Here is a 20,075-nt window from a genome sequence, read left to right as displayed (position 1 = left end):
ATGTTAGCTATTGATGCTTTATTGGTTCTTTGACATTTTTTCCACTATTGCCTTCATTATCATCTAACTGCTAACAGTCATGAGAGGAGGAATTGCTGCCATGAAATCTGGATGGTTTTCAGTGAGTTCTTTTTCTTCTGGATAGTATCTCTTGCATCATGTTACATCTCTTACATGTAGCTGGGTGTACTGTGCTTAAGAAAAGAACTTGTTCCTGGAACGTGGTTACCAGTTAGTTCTCATAGGAACACTTTTGAGAGCATGATATGCCTTTATTAAAGTTTGTAAAAGATCTGGATGTTTTCCTGCTCTTGAATATTACACTTCTCAAGGTGGAAATTATCTGGATGTATCAGCCACATGATTTCATAGGAATCTATGTCTAAGTATCTTTTCCCCATCATTACATGACCACCTTCACTTTGAGAGTGTCCACTATTACAAGAGAATTGCCACTGCAAGAAGTCTAACTCAACTATCTAAAATTCCACATTTAATTAAATTAAATTTAATTATCACTAAATCCTTTATCTGTTTCAGCTGCTTTTGAAAATCCTTTCTAGTTTTGTCTCTTAATGACTTCATTTGGCTACAAAGGATCTAAATGTAATTTTATTTTTTAGCATGTTGCAACAAGTCATATGAGAAACAAGTCATTCTTGCTTTTTACACAGATAATACCTTTGAAAAGCTTCTTTTAACCAAAAGAGTTTATTCTAGCTACACTTAATACCTGGATATGCCTTTTCAATTAAAAATTATGCTTACATGATGAGACTTTTAGTTTGTTTTGGAGGAGGTCTTGTTTTAATTATAAAATTTAGAAACTTACCATCTTTACCTCTAAAAAATCCACAAAAACTTTTAAAGTTTAAGGGCTGAGCCTCTTTGACAAACTAGATCTTTGCTTTTGAGCTAAACACTGAGATGCAAAAGCATTGGGCTCTGGGTAAGTAGCTTTGTTCAGCCTGGCCTCTGCTTCTGGAAGTAGCACCATGAGCTTGCTTAGGTCTTACAAAAGGAAAGGTTTTCATTCTAACTTGAAAATATCTGTTTGATCAATTGTGCAGCCTGCCCTGAAGAGTGCAGAGGCATCTCCAGATTTGCCTTGGTTTAGAGGCACCCACATCGAGCAGGCCTCTCCTTCACTGGCTGTGTTAGAACAGAGCCCAGAAAGTTTTCCTATATTAGTTTTGGGATGCTGTGTTATCATGGTGCTCTGATGAAACACAGATTTCAAGTAATTCCTGTTCAGATACTATATGGGATAGAGTATAGGTATAGAATGCAATATCCAGTATGTACTGATAGAAGTCTGTAAGTGTATGTAGGTTACTTCAATGCAGCAGTCAGTCAGATATGGCAATTTAATGAAAAGGCAATTTAAGAAGACTAAAGAATGTAGTTGGTGCTGCAAGGGTGAGTGATAAGTTGGAAAAATATTTGTCCAGTCTTGAAGAATGTCTCCTCATATCTTTAAATAATGTGTGGATTTTTTTTTCCCCTTTTGAAAGGATATGAAGTGGGGTCTGAAAATGTAGCACATTCTGCAGCTAATTAATTTGTGTTGCTCTCTTTTATAATGAATACCGTATTTGCATCGGTACAAGGAGAAGTCTTGAAAAAAATTACCAAAAAATGAACACATGGGGTGTGTGTGTGTGTTATCTTTGTAATTTTTGCAGCTGCAGACAAAACCTAAGGATTGTGTCGTGTTGTTGCATTTGATTTCCTGTGAGTTGGCTCTGAATGTTGGTTCATCTGATAATCACACTGATTTCTCTTTCCTTAAATTTAACCAGCAGTCTGTCTGTTTAAAAGGTCTGATAAGTGATAAAGTGTGTTGTTCTGCTTGATGGGATTATGTTAGAAATTCCTGAACAGAACTCTCTTCCATGAAGGTGATTGTTTGAATGAAGCATTTAATAGAAATAGAATTTTTGTGTTGGCACAAGGAAACATTACAGCTGTTGGTGTAAAAAGCCTTACAAAAAATATGTTCTCTACTGTTTAAGGTAACTTGCTGTATTTAGATATATGTGTATTATAAACAATATGTACACACAGGCATCCTTTGCATTTACATACACCTAAAAAGAAGAAACAGTGTTGAAAATTGGAAATAAAATGCAATCAAAACTATCTAACAGCAATAGCTGTTCCTCAAGCTCTGATATTGAAAATGTAGTTTTATGTTGTGAAAAAGACACCGTTTATAATCTATTTCATATAGATATTAAATAATTCTTTTGATTCCAAAAGTTACCTAATTCCAGACAGTATTGCAACTTAAATCACAATAAGTCTTTGTTACTAAATGGTAAAATGTTACTGCTTCGTGAAACCCAGTATCAGATTTTTTTTTTTTTTATGAATGTGGAAGGTAACGCACACTGTAAATGATGTGTAACAGTTTATTGATCACTTTTGCAATTAACTGCAGCTGAAAAAGTCTGCTTACTCAGGCTGGTCTTACTCTCATTCTCTGAGGAAACTGGGGTTTAATGAAAACACTCCAGTGAGTAAACAAATTTCTAGGTAGTTGCAAAAATGAAAATTAAATACAATTGACTCATTTAATATCAAGCTTTCTCTTCAAATAGTACTGATTATGTAAGTTTACTTTTTTAACATGCCTTTTATTTAATCTAGTCCAATACCAGATGGAAATGATGCGAAGCCTGCGCCACGTAAACATTGATCATCTTCACGTTGGCTGGTACCAGTCCACATACTATGGCTCTTTTGTCACTCGTGCCCTCCTGGACTCCCAGTTCAGTTACCAGCATGCAATTGAGGAGTCTGTAGTTCTCATTTACGGTTAGTATGAGGTTTCCTTTATTACTCTTTTCCCCTCTTAATATTATTACTACTATTTTTGTATTCTGTCTTTTGCCTGTAAGAGTAGCCTGGCAGGCCTTTTCGAGTAAATACCAACCCTGTGTCTACGGCAGCCTCAGCAGCAGCTAAGTCTAGACAGGGTTTCCTTCTTTCTGTTTATTTTTCTTGCTATCAGAGCCCTGATGTGTACGTTTTGGAATGCTGGAGTAGCTGCTTCATTTTTATTCCTTCATCTCCCCTCCCTCCTGGAAGGGGCTGGTGGAACCCGACCAGATGTCTAACAAACCCCGCTTGCTAGCGTGTCTGGCTCTGTACGTGACTGACCAATCATCACACGAATTGCCAAGTTTTTTTAATACCTCTGACAGAAGCATACAAAACCTGGACTGTTTCTTAGCACAAAGATTTTTTTCTTTTCTGCCTATTTAATGGTGTTTCCTCAAGCTCTCCAGACCAGATGTTCTGTGCTGTATCAGAACCGTAGGCAATTTAACAGCTTTATAGCCTCCCCCTCCCCAAACACTCACAGTTTGCCATATCTGGCAGACTTGCATATAGTTTCCAGCTGAGAAGTAAATGTAACGTCCTGAGTATCTGTCAGAAAAAATACTAATGAATACGATCAATCTTATGAGCTGCCCCAAAATTGTTTCAGTATGTTAACAATTGGATTACAGTAAAGAACAAGTTGTTAAAGTATACTTATATTGGCTGGAAACATTGCATCATCAGACCTTGATGAATTTTCCACTTGTTTCAGTCTATTTTGGTTTTCATTTTATCACCGATTGCTAAAAGTTTTACTGTGTTAAGTTTCAGACAACATGAATGTTAACACAGCTTTTATTCTTGTGTTGGCATGCTTCAGCTGTTATCATGCTGCAAGTGTTAAGCTTCTTTGTCCAAGGAATGTAACAGTTTGTTTAGAAAATTTCCGCCCAAATTCAAGGCACAACGAATCTTTGTATATACCAGTTACATTGTCAAACACAAAGTGGCATGGCAGCTTGATCTGTATTAGCTTTTTGCTACTCTAAAATTACTCTTTTTTCATATAAAATGTTGTTTAATGAATATTTTAATATACTGCAGAATGACTGGAAGGAAGAATCTTTATTTAAATGAGGTCACTCTTACATAAGTTCTGTGGATAATTAATACAAAAAAAGGAAATGTGAATTGGACCTTTAATGGGGAAATAATACGAGTAGAATGGATCAAGATTCCCCCCAAGTTCTCCAATCTAAGTTTACTACTTGGCATCACTTTATATTGTTGGTTGTATTTTACCTAGAAGTGCAATAGGACTGTGTCTGCTATAGTGTCTTTTCTGTGTTTGTTGTCTTAATTTTTTTTTCACTAGGACTACTTAGTAATTTTCCTCCTGTTTATGTCATTCAGATATTTAAAAAGAAAAAGGCAGTCTGGGTTTGGTAATAATAGGCTTCTTTCAATTTTTAATAATAGATCCCATTAAGACTGCCCAAGGGTCTTTGTCACTGAAGGCATATAGGCTGACTCCCAAACTGATGGAAGTTTGCAAGGAAAAAGACTTCTCTCCAGAAGCGTAAGTAACTTCAAATAAGGTTTTCTCATAGGGTTTGCTGAGTTATTGGGACGCAGAACGGTACCTGGGATTATGGAACGCTGTATTTTAAACTGTCATGTAACAGTGTGTGCTGGGGAAAATGAACCTGTATGGGCTGTGACAGTTGTGCAGAGGCACAGTGGGCTGAGGAGGTGTGAAAGGCTGGCTGGGCATTTCCAGAAGTGGGGGCACCCGAACTGGGGTTGGGGCTAGTCAGACGGTGTGCTCTAAGGACCGGGGGGTAGATAGCTGTACATGAGAGCAGAGCCAAAAACAGAAAAAAAAATATATGGAGGGAGGGAAATAGCTGATCTGTCTTTAAGCTCTTTTTTTTCCCCCAGAATTAAAATAGAACAGGTATTCTGGAATAGCTGTCCCAGTGTATTTGTTCTAAATTAATTCCCCATGTGGACACCATCTTCTGGAGTAAAGTAGGATAATTACTCTGTTTCATCAGATTAGCTTCTTGTTACAGATGTAGGCCTTAGCATCCTTTGCCTCTAACTGCTTAGTGTTCAATAGCAAAAGCACAAACAATTTGTTAAAATCACTTTGTTGAGGAAAAATGTATCAATTTCATTGCTTGGTGTCTTAAACTGTAATGATGAGCAAACAAATCCGTGATCGGTCAAAATAAAGGGGGGTGGAGGCAAAAAGCAAAAGTTTTTGTTCCAAAATCCAGTATGAATATAAAGAGGTTAAGGCTCTATTTCCTTAGAGACTTCTAGATCATGCTTTTATATCCATATTTTATGAAAAGTATTACTGTCTACTTTATTCACTTTATTTAAAGCAACAGCAATAGTTTTTTATGTGTATATTGTAAAAATACACACTAAAAATTTATGTTTTAATATTCACCACAGAACTGAATTATTCCAAAGCATACAATATTTTGTGAATCTACTTTTTTGGTCGGTAAAAATTTTATTTATTCAGGTATTGAGAAAATTGTTCTTCATTGTAGTAGTTACGATATTTTAAAGGTATTTTAGCATCATGTGGTAACTAACTGTTTAGTTCTGCTCAAGAAATGCTGATGGCAGGAAAAACAGTAAAATATTTTGGAAGGGGCAGAGTTAATCCTGTCAGTACAGTCTCTTGCTAGAGGCTTTTTCACGTTGGTAATCTATTAACAAGCAAGGCAGCTGCTTGTCTTCTGAGAATTTTTCCTAGAGCAGCTTTTCCTAGTCTTTGTAAGTGTGAGGTTTTGCCATGCAAATGCTTTCTTAACAAAACTTGACTCTTGGTTAATTGTGGAACTATGAAAATCAAGAATTTTTACAAAACTGTTGTTTGTTGGAGCAACAATTCAACAAAGAGAGTAAGAGAGATACTGTTTATATTAGTAAATATTCCGTAACTTTTTTCACAGCTTGAAAAAAGCAAATATTGCATATGAAAACATGTTTGAAGAAGTGCCTATTGTAATTAAGAATTCATACCTGATCAATGTGATGTTGTGGGAACTGGAAAAGAAATCCGCAGTAGCCGATAGACATGAGTTGCTCAGTCTGGCTAGCAGGTAAGTACTTGTTACAATAATGGATGTACTTTTATTCGCTTTCCCAAGCCACAGTTTAACACCTTGGGTGAAATCCCAGTCTCGTTACAGTCCATGGAAGCTTTGCCTTGACTTTTAATGGGGTTAACACTTTACCCTTCATGTTCTTTTGCTGAAGGAAAAACTGCATGGTAAAACTGTAGCATTAGATTCCAGGACTAAATTCAGTCTCTTATCCTCATATACTTGCAGTGCTTGAAATTTAGAAATGTTTCAGAGTGTGTTTTTTCAAGCAAATATGGGCACTAAGAAATTTCAGGCAAATAGATCCATTAAAAAATAGGTTTTTTAAAATATCCTGTTAGTAAATACATAACTTATTTTAATAAAAAAGAAATTGCATTTCTTTTACTTTGGTAGCAGGATGAATTTGAAAAGAAAATAATAAAGGTTCTGATAAACTGGCAAAAATGCCACTGATTGTCATGACAGACAGCATTCATGGTGTCGGAAATTGTTTCAAGAGTTTCTAAAGTTATCTTCTCATAACTTTGTCTAGTAATAACTTTTTCTTCTTGTAGCACTTTGCCCTGAAAATCCACTTTTTATAACAAAGTAGGCTTGACTTCTAGCAGTATGATCAAAAATTTAGCGGTATTTAAATCTTACACAGCACAATACAGTTGGATTGTTATTGGTCTGACCAAAATAACGAGATACACAAAACAATGCAGTATCTTGTTGCATGTAGAAGCTAGGTTGTATTTATGAATAGGTTTTTCGGGTAAAACACTTCACTTTGGCATCAAGATTCTGATCCTAGTGGCCTTTTTTTTCCCTTGTTTCTCCTGCTCCCCTTCCTTCCCCCATCATGTAATGCTGAAGTTAATAGATATGTATTTCTAGTGGTCCCTATGTTGCCTAAGTTAGCAGAAATTTTCCACTTTCTCTCCTTGAGCTTATATGGATGTTCAGAGGGATGTGATAGCTTTTAGAGAAAGTGATCAAGAGAGAACGGGTGTAGGGCTGAACTCTGCTGGGGTATTTGCAAATGCCACAAGTAATACTTAGTCAGTAATTCTGTTCAGTAAAGTTGTTACTTTGCACATTGGAATTAATGAAGTGAAGAATTCTTGCTGAGATACTTGTGTGCTTGACTCTGCAGGTGTTCAGGGAGTCATTTTCTTTCCGTGGTCAAAGATCACAAAGCTTTTCCCATTTGAGGAGAGGGTGAGGACTGGATGTAGGAGATGACAATGGTTTGATTTCTTGTGAGCTCTATCACTTTGTGGTGAAAATGAGGACCATGCTGAGGATACAGAAGGTTCCCAGGTGGCCTGGCAGCATTGCACTCTGCTGATTCTTTGGCTTTCCTTCTATATAAAGGTCTGGGACTACCTGGCACCTTGGATCTAGGAAGGGCTGCTAGTGACACAGTGCAATTCTGGAAATGGAAAGTAATTTGAACAGATCACAAATCACAGCTTTAGGTCTTATGTAGTAACTGTTCTGTGCCACTGTCCTGACTCAAGATAAAAGATAAGAACTGTACAAATTACTTTCCGTTCTGGTGTTAAATGTCTGGTGCAAGACAGGCTTTTGTGTTGGTCTTCATATCAGTAAAGGGAATGAGAGGTGAACAAGAGAAGTACCAGCCCAAAGCTAAAAACAGACTTTCCTGGCAGATTTTTGAAGCTCACCTGGTTTCTTTGAGGAACTCAAGGTGCTTAGTTTGGTTTGAAGGAGGGAAAGTTTTGGGAATTACTCCATTGGGTTGTTTGGGGTTTTTGTACATGTCTTTTGTTTAATATTTGATAGCTGCTTTTAGTTACCAGGCAGGTTACATTCAGTGATACCTTATATTGGTATAACTGGCAAAGCAGGTGGCAAATTAAAGCATTTTAATGCTTGTTTATTCAAGGTTAGGTGACTTATACTGGCTGTTGAAATATTTCGCTAATGTTTACTTGAGTTCAGCTACGAAGGCTACTCTCTAATGCTGTCAAAGCATATATTACCTGAAGTAGAGAGTTCAAAGCTCCACTATTCTGGAGTTTTATTTTTCACATTTCCTCATTTTTGTCTTTCAGCAGTTTAGGCTAAAATATTTCAGATAACAGCTTTTAATTTCGGTGCATATCTTCCTCACTTAACTTTGCTATTGACAGTAACTTCAAAGCTACTTTTTGGGTTTGGCCTTGTTTTTCGGTTTTTGTCTTAGTTTGTTTTGTTTGATTGTGGGGGTTTTTGTTTTGATTTTCTGTTTGTTTGTTTGTTTGTTTTGTTTGGGGTTTTGTTGTTGTTTTATTTCTTTGGCATTTCGAATGTGTTGGGCTTTTGGGGGACTTTTTTGGCTCCTTGGGAGCATCCCTGAACTTTTATACTCTCTGAAGCAATGATTTTGACCATAAAATTATTTACCCATCGTTCCTCTCTTCTGGAGAGTTTGCTTCATTAAGATTTTCACATGTTCAGCTACCCACCTTGTCTGAGATTAAAGCTCTACGTATTTGAGACACTTTGCTTGCACCTTAGTACCTTTCTCCATTTGAAGTATATTTTTGATAATTGTATGTAGTAATTTACTTTTTTGGACATAAAGTTGTGCTTCTCTGGTGAAATATGAATTGACTCAAGTACTCTAGGCAAAGAGATTGAAGGCAGACTAGCACAGGGTTAGCAAGTAATAGCAAGTAAAGGCCTTTTACTCAAACAGTTATCCTGCTACCCTTAAGGACCAAAATGTCTTGAAGACCTTGGAGTACTGCCAGTCTTTTGATAGAGACTCAAGAATTAAAATGCTGTCAGATAATGTTCCAGATCTTCAGGGAAATAATTACAACCAACTTTCTCATTCTCATCCATCTCTTCCTTATTCTATTGATGATCTAGTTTAAATTAAAAAAGCTTTTTTGTGGTCTAGCTTCATAATAGGGTTGTTCTATAATATCTCAATTTGTCTCATGCAATTTTTCTAATAGTGTGCGTCAGTAGAAGCAAACATGTGCTGAACATTTACTGCACTAACATCTACTTGGCAGTTATGTTTTTCAAACATCAGATGCAGTATTTTTGCAGAAGTAACATAAGAAGGGTTGCTTTGGCTTTTAAAAACTATTAACCTTTACACATTGCACATTATTCAAAACTCTCAATATGCTTAACGGATTATTAAGATAATTATGAAAATCTCTAGTTTGCAGGTGGGGGAACCTGACACAGAGAGAGTAAATGTGTTGCCCAAAGGTACACATCAAAGTCAGAATAGAAAACAGAATGGAACTCCAGACTCTTGACTTACATATCTCATTCAAACAAAACCCTCTTAAACAACACAGGTTGAACTCAGGCTGAAATGCTGAGATGTAAACAAGTTCTGCTAAGTGGTGGGAACGTACCTTACACATTTTTAATCAAAAAGATGTGCTCTGCCCAGCAGTACTTCTCTAATCCACCCAAAGCTGTTCCCACCAGGAGGAAAATTCTGTACAGGATGGCACCTTTCCCAAAACACAGTGGATGAGAGGGGGCCTCAGTGGAGCTGATGGAAAGTGGAAAAAATGAGCAGCAGATACAGCATTTTCCAGCACTTCCTCTTGCTGTCCCTTGTTCTCATCTTCCTTAGCCATGGTACAAGCAAAATAAAATTAAATATGTGAGGGGGTCCAATCATGGCAATGGTAGGCAAGTGTAGGGGGCTGTCTTTTTGGCACATCTCCAGCTGCAGGATTGTTATCGCCCAAAATTTGGTGCCTGGGTGCAGCACCGTGACTCAGGTCTGAGAGGAGCAGGGCCACAGGCTCATGGGCCAGTGCGTGCCCGCGGGCTGTGCCAGCTGAGCCCAGGAGCTGTGCCTGGACACAGGCCAAGTAGTGAGCAGCACACGGGCACTGGGAGCACACTGGGAGCCACAGGAATTGCTGCTTCTCTTTGAAGCTGGGGTGTCTGACTTGAAGCTTCATTTTGGGAGTTTCAGACTTTTAGCAAGTGTGTCTGGAGTCCTTTTCTGATTAAAGATGCTGAAGTAAATATGGGCTTCATGTGTAGTTCCCCATTATGAATGCTACAGAAGCAGAGCCAGTTTGAGGTTCCAGTCCCAGCTGTTTGTCTTGTTTCTCCCCACTACCCTCATTTCATCTCTACATCCCTTCTACCCTCAAAGATTTTTATTTCCTCATCTGTTTCAGAATATGGCTGCACAAATAGCTTTTGTGGCATAGTCTGATGGAAAGACTCCCATTCCTCCCTTCCAGCTTTCCCCTCTGCCTCCCCCAAAAAAATAGAAACCCCAACAGGGGGTGTTTTTGCATTTACAGTGGACTGTTTCACTCAAAGAGTTTGAAGTGTGCCTACGCAAACAGCTGAATCTGTACAGTTCAGAGTGCTGTAACCTGTGGGCAAAGAGGGAGAGGCAGGGAGATGCTGATGGAACCTTTTAAACTGCCTTTGCTGGCAACACTGAACTGGACCTTTGCTCTCCTTAAAATATATCTGCAAAGGGAGGCTTTGGTGGTATGAACACTCCCTTGGGAAGAGGAAGGCTTGCATTCAGGTCTCTTAGCTAGATCTGTATCCTGCAAGGATGCCCTTGTGCAGTGAGTGATCTGTGAGGATGGTTAATGTATCGTTGTTGCTTTCTCTCTCTGTGGGTGCTGGATTCCATCACTGCCAACTTCAGGGCATGCCAGCAGGAAGAACAAGACAGGAAAGACCATCAGTGTTATCTGCAGATTAGGCTACTCTGCTCACAGGTTGCTACTTTTCACCCTCAGAATTAGTTGATCCTTGTATTTGATAATTGTTGAAAAAGGAACCTCATGTGTCAGTGACCTGATCTTGTATCTGCCCTTGTGGGTAAACAATTACATCCCATCACATGTAAGGTTGTTAAGAAAAAATGCACAGCTCAAGAAACTGCTTTTCAGACTATAGTTTCTAGTGTGTTTTATGATGTAAAAAGGCTTTGACAGTTTCCCTTTGGCAGTATGTTATGTGTTTTGGGGCAATTTTGGTTATGCTATCTAAGCTACACAAATAAGTCTCAAATTATCAATTTCCAGAAGTTCTATGGGTCACTCCTTACAGATCCATGATTCTGGTAACAGTTGTGGTGAAAGAGTATTCTCACAGTAGAGTATTCTTCATTAGATCCACATGGCAGATACTTTTTCTGATTTTTAATTCACACTCCCCCCCCCCCCCCTTTTTTTTCTATATTCCTTCACAAAGAAGAACACAGTTCCCATGTGAGAGGGGGGACTTTGTGATGGAAGCTGCTAGCTTTCTTCCATGAAGATTAGTGGATCCTCTGCAGTGTATCAGAGGAGTGGTGGTCTCCTGGTGCTATCCTAAGGTGCAGTTGTCTTCTAGTTCAATTCAAGAGTGCCATCAGGTCATCACCACTGTGTGATCTCAGACTTGATTTGTTTCAGATGAAACTAAACTGAAAAAAGGCTCTTGAAGGATAATTACTGTGCCTCAGCCACTTGCAGATCACTGGACCATGTCAGAAGCAGTGATAAGAACCTCCCCAAACACATGTAGCATGGCCATTGGTTTCTCAGCACCAGCTGTTTTGCTTTATAGGTCTGTTCCTGTTGGTCTGCATTACTCACTAATTTAAATGTTAACTCAGTTTAATTGACTCTTTTGCTGAATCTGCTGACTGAAATGCAGCCATTGAAATAGCAGTTTCTTTATTACTGATCCCCCCCAGAACAACAACAAATGCAAGTGCTGAGCTCTGCATTGTCTACACTTGACAGTCACAGAGCCCTGTAGGGAGGTGAGTCTAGATAAGGATGCAAGCAGCACTTACTGGCACCACTTTATATATATATATTTTTTTTTTTTTAACTTTTTTTTATTGTATTGATGCGTAGTGGGCATTTAGGTACCTGGCAGTGTGATCTCTGAGATCTGCTGTAGGGAATGCACAATGTATGGAGGTGCCTAAAGCATCCTTTGAGCAAATTAAGTGTATGATGAGTGTTATGGGCTGGAGCAATGTGATCTAACTTCCGAAGTATCAGCAGAATAAACTTCAGCTCAATAAAACTTCCTTAGAGATCATACATATGCGTTTTTACAAACTGCTTCCTACTTGTCTTTCTTTTTTTTTTAAGAGATGGAGCAAAAAAGGGTATCAGCCACATGAGAACTGAGGGAAAAGCTGTTTCTGTATTTGCAGCATACTTATCACTTCATGTCTCAGTTCACATCTGTTTAAGTTATCTGGTTTTTGTTGCCCTGGCAATGAGAGCAAACACTGTGTTAGTGCAACTCCTGACAATAACTCTCTGTTTCTGTGCTCTGTTGTACTAAGCTGGTCCCAAAGAGATTCACATAAAATCATTCTTTGTAACCAGCTATATTTCACATGGACACTATCTGTAAAATAATTATGTATTTCTGTTGTGCACATACCTTACAAGGCTATTAGTATATACCTATACAGGCATTTCTGACAATATCCAGTTCCAACACTAACTCTATACAATATAAACTCTGTAAAAAACTGAAAACATGCACACTCCTGGCCATGGCAATATTCCACAGTTCTAAATATCATGTGCTTGAAATGTTCAACCAAAAAGCCCGAAGAAGTTTAAAAATAATTATTATAGTGGCGCCTTTCTTGCTGCTGTGGAGCTGAAATCCTCCACACCATCTGCCTCTGTACACAAGTGTGATTTAACACTCTGGCTTGTAAATAAATTGTGGTCTGAAGTTCCTGATGCAGACCTTTGTTCAGTGAGCAGCTCAGTGAGTGAAACAGCTATCCTGGCACTCAGAGATAAGGGTGTCTCCAGCTCTGTTCTCTGCAGGTATTCCTAAGTGCATGATCAGCTTCTGTCTCCAGCTATGAGTTCTATGGATTCTGGAAATAATTTACACTTAGGCATATGCACAGTATTGCATGTGTGGTTCTCTTTTGACTTTATGCCTGTGTCTTCCAGTTAGAGTTTCTCCAGTCCATAGGCTGTAGGATGATAGGAAAGCATTGTGAAAGAAGAGAGAATCTCAGATAACATGGTGAAACAGTGATTGAAGGGTGTGATTCTCACATTGAAGTGCACCAAACTTTAAATTAGAAAGAAACTTGCATGATTATTAGTAAATTTCAGTTGAGGAAGAGAAAGATGGAGTTTAGCTTTTGAGTTGCTGGTCATCAGCCAAGTAGGACAGCAGAGCCAACAAAACAGCTTCTGATCAAAGGGATCAATAGAGAGCAGAAAGTGCCTTCTTTTACTGCTCTACCCCGTAAACACAATTTAGGAGGATGTCTCCATGGGCACCAACCTAAAAACTTCCAAAACTTTGACTTGGAAGGTATACCTTAAATTGAACATTCCTGCAAAATACTGAATGCATTGCTAAAAATGGTAACAATAAAAGTTGTTTAACAGACTGCATTTGTCTGGCCAAGGCAGTAGATCGCATAGCTGGACACGCCCAGCCTGCTGCTTCCATGTTGCCTATGGTATGGAATGTGGAGCTGGCCGGACAGGACACAGACTCCCTCTCAACAGCTAGGATCAAACCATGTCTGCTGAACTTCCAGGCATGGTTAATGAGATGGAGTTCTGAAGAATATTTAACTGTTCTTACTCAGAATAATATTTAACAGAGGGATAATTAAAAATTTTTGCAAAACCAAATTCAGTTAGTGAATTTTAAAAAGAAATTTGAAACCAAACACTTTGAGCACATCTCCTGGAATGTTGCTTGGGTTGCATGTCACAAAAGCATCAGAATTTTTCTTTTAGATGTGTAACCTGCATCTCTAATAACTGTAAATTCATGACAGGCATTGTTTTTTCATTAGTGGGAGGTTCCTGGAAAGACCAAAACACTCAAACTTGGTATTTGCAGTGAGGCAAAGATGCTAGAGGAAGACTTGCCATGGAAAGTATCATCAAATAAATATATGAACAAAGATAATCAGGAACTTACAAATTTGCAAATGGTGCCATTAGAGCAGAAATACTTGTCAAGAGACAAAATGAATTTTTAATTTTAAATTTTTTTTGTAGTAAATTTCATCTTTCATGACTCTTTCTCTTATTTCAGTAATCACCTTGGGAAGAGCCTGCAGCTGCTGATGGACAGAGTGGATGAGATGAGCCAAGACATTGTTAAATACAATACCTACCTGAGGAATGTAAGCAAGCAGCAGCAGCAGAAACATCAGGTTGGTAACATGGAGAAACTTAAATGAGAGCATTTTTTTTCCCACAAAATACAGTTTGGGTTGTGTTATCCAAGACAGATGAATTGGGATCTAAGCAACATCTTTCAAAAATACACTTGTTCAGCAGTGTGAGTTGACCCTGGCTGGGTGCCAAATGCCCCAGAAAGCCAGTTTATCACTCCTCTCCTCAGCTGGTCATGGGAGAAAAAATGCAGAAGTCTCATGGGTTGATCTAAGGGCAGGGAGAAATCACTCACCAATTACCATCTCAGGCAAAACAGGCTTGACTTAGGGTAATTAATCGAATTTATTATCAATCAAATCAGGGTAGGGTGATAAGAAATGAACCCAAATCTTAAAACACCTTCCCTTCACCCATCCCTTTTGTGGGTTCATCTTCAGTCCCAGCGTTCTCTCCTCCTTCCCTTCAGTAGTGCAGGGGGCCAGGGAATAGGAGCTGTGGTCAGTTCATCATACATCTCTGCTGCTTCTTCCTCCTCAGGGATAGATCCCCTCACATTGCTCCTCTCTGCTCCATGGGCTGCAAGGGCACAGCTGCTTCACCATGTTCTGTACCACAGGCTACAGAGGAATCTCCTTCCTCACTGACCTTGTGTCTGCAGGGCTGTTTCTCTCACATACTCTCATTCCTCTCTCTTGGCTGGCATTTTTTCCCCATCTGAAATGATTATCCCAGAGGTACTGTCACTGTTGGGCTTGGCTTTGGCCAATGGTGGGTCCATCTCAGAGCCAGCTGCTGTTGGCCATATTGGACATGGGGGCAGCTTCTGGCAGCTTTTCACAGAATCCACCCCTGTAGTCCCCCTGCTACCAAAATCTTGCCACACAAACCCACTACAAGAAGATTTTTAAAATAGGTTAGTCAGTGGGCAATTACCAAATAAATTCACTTGTAGTGACATATGGTATGGATTTAGCTATTTTACATGTTTATTAGTGATTTAGGATAAACCAAAATAATTTATAAATACACCATGGACACAGGAATAAGAGATTCAGTAAATGAAAGAGGAGAAACTACAAGTTTTGCTCCAAACCAAACTGTGTCTTAGTACCATCATGTGTAGTCATGCATCTAGAAATAAAGCATAGTCCAGTGAACTGTGAAGAAGTTGGACTGTTCTCTGATTGAAAAGGACATTTGAGTCATGTTTAGTATCAATAAATAGTGATGCTGATTAGGTGATGCTGACTTTCAATTCCTGGTGCCAAAGGGCCTCTTTAAAATCCCAAGCATTAGAGAATTAGAATTAAAATCCATTGATTAGAGAATTTCGAGTATGAAGAGCAGCACTAGGTGACCCTGCTTGAGCAGAAGGGTTGGACAAGGTGACCTCCAGAGGTCCCTTCCAGCCTTAACTATTCTGGTATTTGAAGACAGTATTGCTTTCTTTGCTCTTGCTGCACAAATAAAGCAGTGCTCTGTCTGACTGTAGGAGGATGGTGGTAAATTGGAAAAAAGCACTATGAGAATTATTTGAAAGCCTGGAGAGAAGATTTTGGTGAACAGAATTCTCATAATGTGATAAGTTAACAAGTTACTTGCTTACTCAAGAGATACCTGCATGAATAATAAGTTTGAGCTCTTTTATCTAGCAGACAGAGATAGGACAAGATTCAATATTGGCCAACTGAAAATGGGCCAGATCACTTTTCAGATAAAATGTTGCAGGTATTGCCACACACAGTAAGTGATTATTAAAAAGAGCACCTGTTGTTCATGTAAAAGACTTCATCACTGACTGTTTTAAAATCAAAATTGCTATTTTTCACATAAGTGAAGTGTAGCTTGGACAGGGAATATTTTAGGGAAGCAGCACATGATCAGTGGTCTGTCCTGGCCATGGCATTCCCAAGGACATAGAAGCTTCATGCATGTTATCTTCAGAATTTTTTTCCCCTTATTGCCTAATTTGAATAGAAAGATGGCATCTACTTCAAAGGTTTTTGTTAACAACAAGGGGATCTATTTATTTTGAAAAGCAGAGCAAAGTAGGTTCCATGGTGTCTCACTAATTTCTTTACTAACTATAGCTGCCTTAGTAGTGGCTCATTGCAGCATACTTAGTGGTCGTAACTTCATTTCTAGAATGGAGCAATTGTGATTAAGAGCAAGCCATTTCAATAAAGAATAATAGGCAGACCGCTGAGAAGTGAATGGGGTAATGCAAAGAAAGAAGAAACTGCATGCAATTCACATACAAATATGGGCATTTCAGATTTTATTTTTAACGTTGTCCAAAAACATGTATTTGTCACTACTACTGGAAAAAAATTACTTCATTTGATTGTGCCACCAAGCAAGAACTGTTTTCAAACTCATTGGATCACAGATACATTTAAGTAAGCAAGAGAAAACACTCTGTACTCTGTGTCCTTAAAGACTTTTTTCTTGTGTTGAATGTGAGACTTTGAAGACAAAGTTTGTAACTAAATCCTCACTGCCACATACAGTATGAAATCTCACATAGTTCCTGAATTTATGAGCTTTGCAAGAACAAATGTTTATCTGATAGCTGCAGAAATGTTTGTCTCAATTTTTATAAAGTTTGAGTAATCTCTGTGGCAAAGAGAAGTATGGAAAACAACTTTTTTTTAGTATATATAGAGCAGAAAAACTTTTACAAGCTGCTATTCTAGCATATTAATGGAGAAATGAACCATTGTGCTTGGTTTCAGCCACCACTTTGTTCTAAGTTTGGAGTTAATATTTTTTGGCTTAAAATACCTTACTTAATCAAATTCTCTTCCCCTTTCACATAAATATTGCTTTGACCTTTAACTTACATAAAATGGAGAATTTTGGTTTGTGCAACTCTCTGAGGTGATGGCTTCTCATACCTGTATACTCCACCCTTTCTTTTCTCTATTTTCTGGGGGCAATAGAGGCATTTCTCAACCATGCTCTATTCTTTCCATCAGGTACAGTGTTTATCTTTGAAAAATTTTAGAAGCTAACCCCAATGCCTCAGTACTATATGATTCTCCATTATCTCACTTAAAGGTGCCAGTGTGTGGGATGGGGAATGCCTTGTTGCCTGTGAATTGAAATAAACTGTGAATTGCATTGTATTGTTTGTAGTACCTAAATTGCATTAAAAAACATAATTTTTAAAATATACCTGCTAGTTTCATGAAAACATCTGAAAAGATTTTTTTTTTTGCAGCTTTTTAAATCCTGCTGCATTTTCATTCTGTTGTTTTGTTTTCAGTATCAGCAGAGACGTCAGCAAGAAAATATACAGCGTCAGAGCCGAGGAGAGCCCCCTCTTCCTGAGGAGGACATCAATAAGCTTTTTAAACCTCCACAACCACCTCCAAGAATGGAGTCACTCCTTATTGCAGGTAATGTTTAGCAGTGCTTTCAAATTACCTTTTAACAATACACTGTTTGCTTGAGGAAAAGTACAGTTGTATCCTTTGAAAGCATTTTAAGTTTTCATTACCTTTGCCGTCATGGTATGATATTTTGGCTTGGTAACATTCCACATCCTATCCTTGATATTGAAAATTTGACATTTTAAAGGAGTTATGGAGAAATACTTCACGGGGAAGGCTTTCTCCATGAATGGGTGTAATTGCCCCCTTCACTTGTGCTCCAGCCCCTCCCTCAGCTCCAGAAGTTCAGGAGCTTTACAGACAAGACTCAGGATTAAGCTCTTTGGGCTGGAACTTCTGATTCAGAGCAGTTGACAGCAGCCCCAAGTAATTGATAATAATTCTAGGTTTAAACTGGTTGTTGCAGTGGCTGAGAAGGTTTTGCTTTTAATTTCAAATAGATTGGAGATAATTTCTTTGTTTTATATGGCCAGAGATTTAGGGAAACTATCCCCATATTCTTGCACTACCAGGAGAGGGAAAATATAAATGGGAACAAAGCATAGATAGTTAGAGATACCACCCCCCAATTTCTTCAGTTCACTGGTTAGCTGCAGGCATAGTCACTGTCAGTGCTTGTTCTGTACCTGGGACCTCACAGTGCCAAGAGATCAGGCAGCCTAGGTGCCCTGCTAAGTAAAATAAGTTTGGAAAATGTCATGAGAAAGCAAATTGTTTAAATGTAGCAGGCTTTTTGGATCAGATAGCTATCACCTTGTTTTGTACTGAGAGAAAATTCAAAATCCTGGTAATGTACTGTACATCAAAGAGTGCTTTGGCATTAAAAAAAAAGTGGATTTGAATTACCTGAATTTTAAAATGACCAAGAGATTATTATTTTAATATTTAATAGTTTCACACTGATAATAAGTGCTGTGTTTAGAAGAAAGAATATTCTTGATTTATTACTCCTAATCTTTTAGAAAACCTTATTGTTTTTATAGTTTTAGCAGTTACTGAATCCTAGCAGCATTAAAGTATTTAAATAATCAGCTCTAGCAGAGCTTATAAATGCAACTGAAGAGTGTATATGTGTAGACGTGTGTTTTATGAAAGTGAAAGCTTAGGATGAATCACCCCTTACGAGAGAAGGAATTGAAAACTATTATACTTAAAGGAAAAGACAGTTTTCAGCCAAAGCACTTTCTTTGTTTGTTCTTTTACCATAGTCAAGGGAAGAATTGAATGCATCCACTTCAACTTAGATGAAGTAAAGTTTGTGGATAAAGCATAAAACTTAGGTCTTTGTCTCTGAGGCATTGAAAACTTCTCAAATAGAGCTTTAAATCGAGAGTTTATTTGCCTTCTAAACAGCTTTAATTTTGATTAAACTGGCTTCAGGTTTTGCTGTTCATAGCTAACAAGGGAAATAACTTGTAGCTGTAAGAGTATAAAAATGTTTTGATGAGCACATCTGATTTGTAAAGCACTGACAAATCTTCATACCCTGATGATTTTTGAAATAAAGTGAAATGCTAGGTAGAAAAAAAGGCTAGCAGAATGTCAGAGAGGAATGGCACGATTTTCAGTGTGCTGCTGAAAAATAGTTCTTGCAGATATTTTAATAGAAAAAGCATATGCATAAGAACAGAACTGAAATTCCTGAAATTCAGTCTTGTAGAATTTTTAGAGCAGCTAAATTGAAGAATTAATGTGATTGAGCTTTCAGTTCAGCAGCAATAATTGCTTATTCTTTTTATTGTCATATGTATTTTCAGAAATTGTTTGTAGTATTGCTGGAAAATTTAGGGGTTTTTTGAGCATACCGGTTTACCTGTTCTCCTAATTTAGTTTTCTTCTTCCCAAACACATTTGGGCATCCTGAAAATATAAAATTCCTAAGTGTGGAGTATTTGAGCAGAGTTAGTGTCTTCGCCATAAATCCTCAGTGATTCATGCACGTTTGCTTTTGAAAAACTGTGTTCTGGCGTGTCTTTCTGAATTTCAAAACTGACAAGGGTTTACTCTTTCCTCTTGACAGGTCAAATTAATACCTACTGCCAGAATATTAAGGAGTTCAATGCACAGAACCTGGGCAAGCTTTTCATGGCTCAGGCTCTCCAGGATTACAATAACTGAAGAAACATTGAGGAAGCCCTCAACAAGAAGTGTAATTTACAGTTTTACACTGTTCATGATAATATTGAAAATTTATTAAATTGGGAGGAAAGTCTTGTAAAACAGAGTCAATTTGGTTTATGGAGAATTCTCTTATAATAGAAAAATAAAGGCACATTTTAATGATATTTTAGTATTTTCTTACTTGTTGGCCAAATTGAACTGGAATTTTCTGTGGTCACTCAGGTTTTATAAATGTTTGGCATAGCAAATAATGTTTAGTCATAGCAAATAATACAGGTTTTATTTAACTTGGAGTCAGAAATAAAAACAAATATTACAAATGTTCAGTATAACTGGCTTAGAGAAGAAATTTAAGATTTCCCAGTTTTGGTTGAGAAGTAACAACTGCAATATGCTAGACACTTGAGGCGGTTGCTGATTTTTATTTTAATCTGTTTGGACGGTCTGGTGCAATGGTCCTCCTGTAT

General features: G+C 38.0%; 1 protein-coding gene across 1 annotated transcript in view; it reads left to right on the top strand.

The window, feature by feature from the left end:
- The window catches only part of EIF3H (eukaryotic translation initiation factor 3 subunit H), an 87,449-nt gene extending 67,677 nt beyond the window's left edge, over nucleotides 1-19,772 (top strand). The window contains exons 3-8 of the mRNA XM_009087703.3: nucleotides 2,653-2,820; nucleotides 4,309-4,408; nucleotides 5,805-5,954; nucleotides 14,007-14,127; nucleotides 17,361-17,493; nucleotides 19,508-19,772. Of these exons, the coding sequence (XP_009085951.2) occupies nucleotides 2,653-2,820; nucleotides 4,309-4,408; nucleotides 5,805-5,954; nucleotides 14,007-14,127; nucleotides 17,361-17,493; nucleotides 19,508-19,605 (770 nt within the window). The 3' untranslated portion in view covers nucleotides 19,606-19,772. The remainder of the gene's footprint in view (nucleotides 1-2,652; nucleotides 2,821-4,308; nucleotides 4,409-5,804; nucleotides 5,955-14,006; nucleotides 14,128-17,360; nucleotides 17,494-19,507) is intronic.
- Nucleotides 19,773-20,075: the final 303 nt, after the last annotated feature.

Source organism: Serinus canaria, chromosome 2 (genome assembly GCF_022539315.1).
Source record: "Serinus canaria isolate serCan28SL12 chromosome 2, serCan2020, whole genome shotgun sequence".
NCBI lineage: Eukaryota > Metazoa > Chordata > Aves > Passeriformes > Fringillidae > Serinus > Serinus canaria.
Note: the sequence above shows the minus strand (reverse complement) of the source record. Positions and strands in the feature narration are given on the sequence as shown.